Raw genomic sequence first — 11,953 nt, 5'->3', positions numbered from 1 at the left:
GGGGCCCAGTGGGGCCGCAGTATCCCGGCGTTCCTTCGACCGGGCGCAGAGAGAGGCCCGGCCCCTCGGAGGCTCCAGCGCGCGGGCGCGACCGGGATCTGGGCCCGGAAAACGCCGCCCCGCTAGCCTCCCCGCGCCGCCAGGAGCAGCGACCTAGAGGGAGCACAGCTAAGTGGGGCTCCGCGCAGAGCTCGGCGAAGGGGCCGATGCTCGTGCGCCCCCGCGGGCCCGCGCCATGGCCTCCGGGAGCGTGGCCGAATGCCTGCAGCAGGAGACCACTTGCCCCGTGTGCCTGCAGTACTTCGCCGAGCCCATGATGCTCGACTGCGGCCACAACATCTGTTGCGCGTGCCTCGCGCGCTGCTGGGGCGCGGCCGAGACTAACGTGTCGTGCCCGCAGTGTCGGGAGACTTTCCCGCAGCGGCACATGCGGCCCAACCGGCACCTGGCTAACGTGACCCAGCTGGTGAAGCAGCTGCGCACCGAGCGGCCGTCGGGCCCCGGCGGCGAGATGGGCGTGTGCGAGAAACACCGCGAGCCCCTGAAGCTGTACTGTGAGGAGGACCAGATGCCCATCTGCGTGGTGTGCGACCGCTCCCGCGAGCACCGCGGCCACAGCGTGCTGCCGCTGGAGGAAGCGGTGGAGGGCTTCAAGGTGAGCGCCGGACGCGCGGAGCGGGGAGGGGCCCGGAGCTGAAGTCGGACAAAGGGAGGAGAGAGCCGAGGGGGCTTCCCTTTTTTTCCGCCTAGAAAATGGCTGAGCCGGACGTGTGGTTCACAGCCGTCATTTCCTCTCTGCCCGCTCCAGAGCCTCCGCACTCAGATTTGGGAGAAAAACCTGTAGCTGTTGAGGAAGCCAAAACTCCTCACCTCCACTCCTCTTTCCCTTGGTATGCCCTTATGTTTGCGCGCTCATAGTGCATAAAGACTGTGCAAGGAGACCCTCTCTGCCTCCCCCCGCGACATTCTAAAAGGTGTGCGTAGAACCACATACATATGACCACCTTCAGAGTCAAGTTCTTCTGTGGGCTCTGATCTGAGACAGAACACACTGAGAGGTTAACTGGCGGTACACACATCAGACCTATAAGCAGTTCACCAGGACTGTCCTGTTCTCTGTCCTGTTTAGAGAGTACATTGGAAAAGAACAGAGCTTTAATGCTTGAGCAAGTCGTTTAACCTGCGACTCAGAGAGGATAACAACACAATTATTGTGAAGGTTAGGTGAAATGTGTGTGGAGCTCTTTGTGAGCTGTTGAATCAACAGACTGGCAGCTGAACATTAACATGGAAACAAAGTATTAAATATAAAAGAGTTATAAGGCAACATTCAGGGAATGCATGATGCTGTGATACTTGTATACTTGAGTGCTGTGGGAATACATAATTATAGAAATGTTTAAATGTGAATACAATTAGTTAATACATAGTTAACATTTAGGGAAGCCCTGGTGGTGTACGCCAAAGACATTTGACTATTAGCCACAAGGCTGGTGGTTCAAACCCTCCAGCCACTCTCAGAAGGAAGATTGGACAATCTACTTACTTAAAGATATTTCCTCAGAAACCTAAGGAGGGGTCGCTATGAGTCATATCAACTCGGTGATAGTTTGGTTTGGTATTTGGTTTTTACTTATTTCACTTACCTTCATGATAACCCTGGAGTAGTTGGGGCAGGTGTTCACCCATGGTACACATGATGAAAATAAGAGAAATCTTTCTTAGTATGCCTCTGTGGAAGAACTGTAGTTTGGCTTTTAGTCCACTCGCCTTTCCAACTAAACCATGCAGTATCATGCCAGGGGCAGGTAGGTAGGTAACCCATTCTTTAAGATACAAACAGCTTTGGTGGCCCTCTGCCCTCTGGTCTTCCCATGGTGGCAGTGTGGTCTGAAAATAGATTCTAACCAGAGGCTTGGCATCAGGTGGGTGGTTTCCATGTGTGTTGTGCAGAATAGCCATGATGATGCTACAGTCTGAGTAATTCTGAATTGGCAACTGTCTTGGCTTCCTCAGGAGCAGATCCAGAACCAGCTGGACCACCTAAAAAGAGTGAAAGACTTAAAGAAGAGACGGCGGGCACAGGGGGAGCAGGCACGAGCTGAACTCTTGGTAAGGGTCATCGCAATTCATGGATAATATTGCTTCTGCAGGTCAGTCATTCTCTCTTCTGTGGGCTGATGTTATTTCTGTTATCTTTGTGCAGCCAGATCACCCGTAACTGTTAGGTGCAGTTGGGATCTCTTCTGGAAACCCAAGGGGTAACCAAACCTGTTCCCACGTTTTGAGGAAAGGATGGAAGAGCTGAGGTGGGAATCCCTGGAGAGTCTGACTTTCAAAGAAGGTTTAACCTGCTAGCTTTGTGTGGATCAGTGTTGATCCTTGACAAAACTGAAATAGGTGAAGTTTATTTTGCTTCCTTTTCCCATTCTCCCAAGGCCTTGTCAAGTGGTTGATGTGCTAATTTGTAATAGGAATATTTTGAGGATTTTGTTTTGAAAAAGAAAAGATATATATACATCAAAAATTTCAGAAACTTTTATAATACACACTTGCATATCTACCACCAATGTGTTTTTACTTTTACATAAATAATAATTAAAATAGTACAAATCTCTTTTCAGTAGAGATTTTTGCATCTGAAAAGCAGACTCCTCGACTAGTAATGTCTAGTCCTATCTTGTGAGAATCTTTGTCAAGCACTCCCAGCCAGGGCATAGTGAAGCTTTTAGACAGGGAACTCTTGCCCATGGTGCCCTCTGATCCCAACACTTGCTCTGCCCACACAATCCACTGAGACCTTGGCTCCCCTTGAAAATAGGTCTGATGGATGGAGAACCTTCTCAGTGAGCCTGGATGAACTCAAATGATTACGCACACAACAGTGCCCGCTGTGGGAGGATTGTGAAAGGAGAGAGACAGCCCATCCCTGAGAATCAGAGCACCTGGACATACTTCCTGGCTCTGACACTAATGAGTTGTATAGATGGAGAGAGTCATACCACTTCTCTGGGCCTCAATTTTCTCATCTGTGAAATGGGTAGGTTGTACTAGCCTGGTGATTCTCAACCAAGGGCAGTGCTGCCCTTTGCTCCCCTCCAAGGGTGTGTGGGTGTTTCTTTGGTTGTCACAATGACTGGGTGGAGAAAGGATGCTGATGCCAAATGTCCTATAATGCAAAGAACCAGTCCTATACTAGGCAGCATTGTCCCAACCAGGATGCCAGTAACACTGTGGACTAGTTGATCTTTAATGTCTCTTCCATCTTTAGTTTTATGTTTCTAAGATTATAATGTATGATTTATGTCTTTGGAGGGCATATTCAGCTGAGGAGAGGTATGAGCTTAAGAAGAGAATTTATAAGCGAAGATGTATGTACATTACTAAGGTGCACAGTGAATGCCTAAGAGGAGTGTTTAGAGGGATGGTTAATTGGGGACATTTGGGGTCAGTAAACTTTCCGTAAAATGCCAGAGAGTAAATATTTTGGGCTTTGCAGGCCATAGGACTTTGTCACAACTCTTCATCTCTGCTGTTAAAGCACAAGAACGGTCATAGACAATATATAAATGAATGGGGATGGCTGTGCCCCAGTAAAACTTATCTCCCGTGGAGCTGAGTTTGCCTACTTGTTTAGAACAAAACTTTAATAGAGGTCCTAAAGTGGGAAGTAGGGATGGAGAAAGAAGGGTGGACAAGCCATGGCAAACAAGTCTGCTCTAGGAGAGGAATCGTGGAACTCCCCAAGAGTCATGAGACAGGACAATTGGTGGACACTGTTGAAGGCCAAATAGAGGGCTCAAGGGAACTGATCAAGGTTATTGTTTGGAGATGGGGTGGGGGGTGATTCTAAACTATCTTGGACAGAAGGATGAAAGTTGGAATTGAGATTGGTAGAGTCTTTATTTCCTCTTCAAATTATCTCCTACAGGGCACATTTCTAATCATTCACTTTCCTGTGTGAAAGTCCTTGTTGGCTTCTAGTTGCTCAGGGAGTAAAGTCCTTATTCCTTAGCTTTCCAGTAAAGGCATGATCTGGTCTCTCCTTACCTTTGTTGGTCTTTTCCCTCAGCACTCATGTGTTCCAGCCAGACAGAACCATTTGCCTTCTCTCCACACTTCTATGCCTGTGCCATTTCTTCTTCCTAGGAGGCCCTCTCATTCACTGCCCACTTGATGAACTCCTACTCATCCTCCAAGAAATTTCATGAATACTGTCTCTGTTACCACTTTCCAATATTCTCCCACCCCAGGCTGTCACCCTGTCTTTAATTATATATTCATGATTACTTGTATCAAATGAACCTTGACTGAGTTCCTTGAGGGCAGGAAGTATGTCTTAATTCTGTCTGTGCTAATTCAGTCTGGAGTTAGTATAGTGATGCAGTTAATATGCTTGACAGCTAACCAAAAAGTGGACAGTTTGAATCTACTTAGAGGTGCCTCAGAAGAAAGGCCTGGCTGTCTACTTCCAAACAATCAACTGTTGAAAACCCTGTTGAGCAGTTCTACTCTGACACACATGGGGTCACCATGAATCACAATCAGTTCAGTGGCAACTAGTTGGTTGTTTATTGAACCCAGTCCCTAGCCATTCTAGATATTCCGTAAAACCTGGAACAAACGAATAAGTGAACAAATGATTGAATGCTTGTTTTAGTGTCCTGGGATGAAATGATGAGATCTGGAGATGGGGGAAAAGAGAAAGTTTGTGAAAGCCTTGAGAAGCAAGCCTTTCTTCTCTTCACCACCCTTCCCTGTCACCTGCACAGAGCTTGACCCAGATGGAGAGGGAGAAGATTGTCTGGGAGTTTGAGCAGCTGTATCACTCATTGAAGGAACATGAGTATCGCCTCCTGGCCCGCCTTGAGGAGCTGGACTTGGCCATCTACAACAGCATCAATGGCGCCATCACCCAGTTCTCCTGCAACATCTCCCACCTCAGTGGTCTGATTGCCCAGCTGGAAGAAAAGCAGCAGCAGCCCACCAGGGAGCTCCTGCAGGTAAGGTGTGCAGAGCTCTGCCAAGATGACTTCCACTTAAGTTAGTCTTCTCTCTCCCTTTGCCAAGCAATATCCTGAACTCCCATTACCTTTTTAATTCTGCTGGAGCAGCAAGGACTTATCATACTCTGTTAGGTATGTCAAGGGAAAACAGGTGCACTGAAAGCTCCTATTGACCGAACTTGGGTCACTTAGTTGCTTTGTCTCTTGGAAAGGGCAATTAGAAGACCCACTACCTGCCCTGCACTGTGGCCTGGTCACAGGCAAAACTCTTGACCTCTCTGGGCCTTAGTGGACTACATTTGCTCTGTAATGAGGGGATTTGGATTGCATGATATTTAAAGACCCTTCTTCCTCTAGTATCCTGTGATTTTTAACATATATATATACCCATTGAATAATAAAGCTAGGGAGCTCTGGTGGCGTAGTGCCTAAGGCATTTGATTGCTAACCAGAAAGCTGGCAGTTCAAACCCACCAGCCACTCCTCGGAAGGAAGATTGGGCAATCTACTTCAGTAGAGATACCGCCTTGGAAGCCCAAGGAGAAGTCACTACGAGTTGGACCCAACTTGGTGGCAATGAGTTTGTTTTTTTTTTTTTTTTATGTAAAAACCCGTTGAATAATAAAGCAACACTTAACTTGTTTATCAGGCACTGTGCTGAGTGTTTGATGTGTGTTACCATAGGCACAAAATAAACACTTGAGCAGAGGAATGATCAGCCCAAGCAGTCTTGTGCTTAAACCCTGATGCATAGGTTAATATAACTGCAATAGATCTGCACCAGGAAGACCATAGGAAATGGCTAGTGCCTATCTATCGTTTATGCATTCAACACATATTAATTGAGTGTCTGATCTGGATCAGACAATATTCTAGTGAGTGGGATTAAGTGGTGAATAAATTCTGACAGTTATGTTCTAATATGGAATAAGATAATAAATAAGTGAACAATTATCATAGTATTGATAATTGCCATTGAAAAATGGATAATAGGATAGAGAAGGAGTTAGCTGTGGCCTACCACCTATTCTTTTATGTCCTATAAGCTCCCCTTTTTAAATGATGGAAAAAAATCAAGAGTCCTATTTTGTGATAGGAAAATTATATGAAATTCAAATTTTAGCATCCATAGATTTTTATTGGAACCCAGCCATGTTTATTTATTTACTTATTATCTATCATTGCTTTCCTGTTGCAACAACAGAGTAGAGAATTGCAGCAGGGGCTTTATGGTTCTCAGAGCTTGAAATATTTAGTGTCTGACCTTTAAGAAAAACTTTACTGACCCCCGCTCTGGAGTAGTAAGAGGGCCTAGCCTTGAGCCTTGAAGGACACTGATAGTTAATTGCTAGGGAGAGAAGGAAGAGCTTGCAAAGGACAGGATTAGAGAGGCAGAATGTGACCAAGAGAAGAGAATGTTCAGGAAGGCAGGAGAGTGGACAACAGTAATGGATTTGAGGTAGAATAATATGAGAGCTGATGTCCATTTGGTTTTAAAACATGGTCTTCATTGGTGACCTTGTCTAGAGCTGCCACAGCAGAACAATGTGGGCAGGCACCACATTAGAGAGAGTTGAGTGGTGACTGTGTGGGGTGAATGGAGGCTATAAGAATAGATGGTTATTTCAAAAAGTATGACTAGGAAAGGATGTTGTAAATGTTTAAGAAAATACTTAAGAGATGAGGCAGGATTACAGGGCTTTATGGGAAGGAGATGCTTAAAGAAACTAAACATTTTACAAGTATATGTGGGAAGGAAAGCATCCAGGTGAGGAATGACAGTGAAGCTACAAGAAATGACGAGTTAATCAGTAATGTGCTGTTCCTGAGAAGGCAGGAGGGGAGCTTGTGCAGGAATTAGTTTTGAAAGGTCCTCTGTTGTATGTAAAGACAGACAGGTGGAGGGGGAGGTAGATGGAGGTTTGGTAATAGAAACCTGGTGGCTTTTTTTTTTTTTCTTCTTTTCAATTTGGAAAGCAGTATCATCTGGCATCAAGCAGAGGTTTGGGAAAATAGGAGTTGTAAAGAATATGGTAAAGGTCCAAAATTGTTTCAGTGTACTGGAAAGCCAGTTGGTCTGTGAGCCTTTGTAGGATGGCTTGGTCAGTGATCGATGTCATAGTGGGAGCAGTCTGCCCTGTTGTGTGACTTTCTCAGCTGCCTTGCTTTCTCAGACCTTGACTTCTCTGGTGTAGGCAAAGACATAACAGATAGTTGGGCTCATCCAGGTTGGGAGTTTTGCAAAGTGGATTTTAAGATATTTTCTTTTAAGGCAGAAGGTATTTGAGAATATTTTTGAAATGATAGACTATGAAACTGAAGCTAGATGATAAGGGAAGAGGAGAGAGAAAGAGAGGCCAGTAGACTCCATGAATGGAGGTCTGGAGGGGGCATGAGATCGAGAGTGGTTTTGGGGGAAGTCACTGGAAAAGCAAGCTGAATCTTACATAATGGGTGAAGCTAGAGATGTTCCCCCTGAGGTCAGGACTAAGGCAAGATGCCCACTATATCTGCCTCTGTTTAGCATTGAACTGGAAATTTTAACTAAGGCAGTTTGACAAGAGAAAGCAATCAGAGGTGCAAGAATTGGAAAATAAGTTAAAATTATCTTATTTTCAGATGGTATGATTGTATACCTGTAATTAGAGAATCAGTGCTAAAACTAAAGAATTTAGCAAGGTGGCAGGGTATAAAATTAACACAGAAATTAGCATATGCCCAGATAACAGCCATTGGAAGATATATTAAAGGAGAAAACCTTGTTTCCAACTGTAAAAGAAAAGATGAAGTAGCTAGGAATAAGTGTATAAGAAATGTGCAACTTAGGAGAACAAAATTATAAAACACCTTGAAAGCACAAAGTAAGTTTGAATCAATGAAAAGACATCCCTTTTTAATGGATATGTCCTTTCAACATCATCAAGTTGGCAGGTCTTTGTAAGTTTATTTATAAAATTAATGCCACTACCACCACCCACTGCCATCGAGTTGAATCCAACTCATAGTGATCTTTTAGGATAGAACTGCCCCCATAGAGTTTCCAGGGCTAGAAATCTTTACAGATACAGACTGCCTCATCTTACTCTCCCACAGAGCGGCTGGTGGGTTCAAATCACTGATCTTTCGGTTTGTAGCCAAATGGCTTTCATCAAAGCAGCAACCCCAAAAAATACCAACAAGCTTTTTTTCTGGAACAAGGTAATTGATAGTAAAGTTCAGGTGGAAAAATAAGTTTATAAAAATAGCTAAGAAACACAGAAAGAAGAGCTATAATGGGGAACTAGCTCTGATAAGTATTAAAACATAGTACAAAAATTTTCACTGCTGTTGATTCCGACTCATAGCAACCCCTCCTTGGGTTTCTGAGGCAGTATCTCTACAGAAGTAGATTGCCCAGTCTTCCTTCCAAGGAGTAGCTGGTGGGTTTGAACTGCCAGCCTTCTGGGTAGCAGTCAAGTGGCTTAGACACTACGCCACCAGAGCTCCCTAAAACATAGTACAAAGTCTATGTAATTAAAATAGTAAGTAATAACATGGAAACACACAAAGTAACCAGTCAAAAGACCTGTGTCATATTCAAAGAAAGTATTTGCAACAGCTATAATACAAATAATAGCCCTAGTACATGGGGTTGTTATGAGTTGGAATCAACTTGACAGCCCCCAACAACAACTGCTACCACTACCAGTTGTTGTTGAGTCGATGCCAAGTCATACATGTGACTACATGTGTTTCACAATAGAACTGTGCTCCATAGGGTTTTCAATGGCTGATTTTTCAGAAGTATATCACCAGGCCTTCCTTCCAAGGTGGGCTCAAATCTTTTGGGTAGCAGCCTAGCATAATAACCATTTGTACCACAAAGGGACTCTATAAGAATAAAGAACTTCTAAAAATTGAGGTGAAAGACCAACATTCTATAAAAAAGGGGCAAAATATAAAAGCAAGTTACAGAAGAAATATAAAAATGGTTCTGAACATATAAAAAAATGTTCACCTGTGCTCATGAGAGAAATGCAAGTGAAAACCACACTAAGATACCCTTTCTTACTAATTAGGACAGCAAAAAACTTTTTTTAGTAGTAGATCTCTCCCCCCACCCTACCCCCACCCCTACCCCCACTCTCTCTGTTGGCAAAGCTGGTGGACAGAAGATGGTGGGAATGTGAAATAGTAAAACCCTTTTTGGAAGTAGATTGCCAGGTCTTTTTTCTGACATTCCTCTGGTTGAATTTGAACTTTGAGTTAGTAGTCAAGCACTTAATCGTTTATGACACTTAGGAGCGTGTGTGTGTGTGTGTGTGTGTGTGTGTGTGTAAAGATGTATATGTATTTTTAAGGGGCCCTGGTGATACAGTAAGGAGCTCTCATGGTGTAGTGGTAAAGCATTTGGCTGCTAACCAGAAGGTCTTTGGTTCAGACCCACCAGCTGTTCCATCAAAAGATGACAAGGCAATCTACTTGTGCAAAGATTTTAAGCCTTGGAAACCCAATGAGGGTTGCTATGAGTTGGAATCAACTTGAGGGCACTGGGTTTGGGTTTTTTTTGGGGTGTGTGTGCAGTGGTTAAGCGCTCAGCTGCTAACTGAAAGACTGGCAGTTCAGACCCACCAGCTGTTCTGTGGGATAAAAATATAGCAGTCTGCTTCCATAAAAATTACAACCTTGGAAACCATATAGGACAATTGAACTCCATCTTACAGAGTGAATCACTATCAGTCAGGATCTACTTGACAACACACAAAAACAAGGTGTGTATGTGTGTGTAATTTGACTTTGACCAATAGTCCTTCTAGGAATTCACTTTGCAGATATACCTATATATAAAAAATGTGTATATACAAGGTTACTTGCTGAAGCATTGTGATTGTAAAATTTTGGAAACAACTTCCTAGAAGATCTGTTAAGGCAATTATAGTACATACACCCAATGAAATACAATGCAATTTTAAGAAAGAATAAGGAAGATACTAATGAACTGGTATGGAGTGGTTTCCAGGATATATTGTTAAGTGGAAAAATCAAAGTACAAATATTAGAATATGCTACTTCTTCTGTAATAAATTAGGGGAGATTAGAAAACACATATATCTGCTTATCTTTCTGCAAAGGAAACACTGGATGGGTTAACCAGAAAATAACAGGGATGGGAGCAATGTGGTGGAAGAAATAGGAGAGGGAATAAGACTTCTCTGAGTGTATCTTTTTGTATAGTTTTGACTTTGAAATCTTGTTAATGTTCATGTTTCCAAAAAGTAAAAGTAAGTCAGCAAAGATGGGGGGAATTCCCAAAACTAAGTGAAGCCAGTTATATTTCAAATGAATAATATAGCCAACTGAAGTTTACAGAGCAAATTCATTTTCCATACAGCAGTTCATACACATTTTGTTTCATGATACTGACTTCAATTACCCACAGTGTAAAAGCTCCCTTCCCACTTCCTCCCCATAGTTACCTCTAAACTGTGTCCTTCCCTCCAATGCACTCCCGCCATCCTGTGCGCTTCTCACCCCCACTCCCACCCCCCATCCCCAAGCTATCTCCCTGTGCAAACACTACCCTTCTGTTTTCCCACAATTGATTGATTGGTCTAAGGAGTGTATCTACCTGATGTAAATGTTCACCACATATGCCTGTTGTTTGTTTGGTGGGAAGTCATAGCAGTGAGTTCAGTTCCAGACTGGGGACCATAGTCTGAGGGATCTCACTGGGCTCTATCAGCCCAGCAAACCTGGTTAACCCAAGTTACTTTTAAACATGGTATTTTTAACATTCAATAAATTTAAACAATAACAATTTATTGACATTCAATAAAGAAAAAAATCTTGAGTTTAAGTTCTTACATTTTTTTCCTTTTTCCTTTTGGTGGGGGTGTGGATATAGTACTTCTGAAACGATATTACTGGGGTATTAAAGGATTGAGCAAATGAATAAATCTAATGACATATAAATATGGACTAAGGAAGGGCAAAAACAATTAGATTGGAATAGGAGATAGCATAAACTCATGAATTCCTAGCTCTCTGTCCACCAAAAAGGATTAGAAGCAATGACATCACATAGCAATGATTCATAACTAGCATCCAGATCATAGTTCCTAAATACTATTCCTCACTGAAAGGAGCCAAGGCTCCTTGGATTAGAAAAATGATGGGAGCATATCAAAAGAACATAAACCAGTTTGAAAGGACTGCCTCTGGCCAAGTCTCAGACCTTTCGAGCACTAGAATAATGGATTATAATCCATTGCATAAAACAGGAACCTAAGTGCATACTAATTAAAAGAACTAGTTGCTGTCAAGTTGATTCTGATGGTGACACCATATGTGTCCAAAGTGTACTCCACTGGCTGATTTTCAGAAGTAGATCACCAGGCCTTTCTTCAGAGGTGCCTCTGTGTGTACTTGAACCACTAGCTTTTCAGTGAGAAAGGTTAACATCAGAGCATGTTAACTGTTTGTACCACCCAGGGAGAGAAAATCCTTTCAGTAGAATGTCAACTAATATAGAAGAAATTCACCATTTGGCAACCATCAGGTAAAAAGTTAATTTGGACAAGAATTATCAATGGATGCTAACTCTAATAGGGTAAAGTTTCATGAGAGTTAAGATACTTATATAATTTCAAAGTGTCACTTATATATTACTTACAAATTACAAGAGGGAAAAATAGTAGCTATGCAGTGATTAAAACCAACATTGCCTTAAGGGCCAAGTGAGTATCATGTACTTTTAGAAGGACACCGTACACTAGTCAAAGATGGTGCAACTTGAATTTAGTCATGAGGAAAATATCGAACCCAAATTAGTTATAAAATAACTGGCCTATTCTTTTTCTTCTTCTTCTTTTTGTTTTAATTGTGATTTGGGTGAAGATTTACAGAGCAAATTCACTTTCCATACAGCAGTTCACATATACTTTGTCTCATAACATTGACCACAATTT

At 42.9% G+C, this 11,953-nt stretch overlaps 1 protein-coding gene across 1 annotated transcript in view; it reads left to right on the top strand.

The window, feature by feature from the left end:
- The first annotated feature begins 232 nt into the window (after positions 1–232).
- The window catches only part of TRIM27 (tripartite motif containing 27), a 20,244-nt gene continuing 8,523 nt past the window's right edge, over positions 233–11,953 (top strand). Inside the window, exons 1-3 of the mRNA XM_007958307.2 lie at positions 233–655; positions 2,017–2,112; positions 4,773–5,003. Of these exons, the coding sequence (XP_007956498.1) occupies positions 236–655; positions 2,017–2,112; positions 4,773–5,003 (747 nt within the window). The 5' untranslated portion in view covers positions 233–235. The remainder of the gene's footprint in view (positions 656–2,016; positions 2,113–4,772; positions 5,004–11,953) is intronic.

Source organism: Orycteropus afer, unplaced genomic scaffold (genome assembly GCF_000298275.1).
Source record: "Orycteropus afer afer isolate SDZICR_OR568_19922 unplaced genomic scaffold, OryAfe1.0 scaffold00919, whole genome shotgun sequence".
NCBI classification, from domain to species: domain Eukaryota; kingdom Metazoa; phylum Chordata; class Mammalia; order Tubulidentata; family Orycteropodidae; genus Orycteropus; species Orycteropus afer.
The sequence above is the reverse complement of the archived record's forward strand: the minus strand, read 5'-3'. Positions and strand labels throughout refer to the sequence as shown.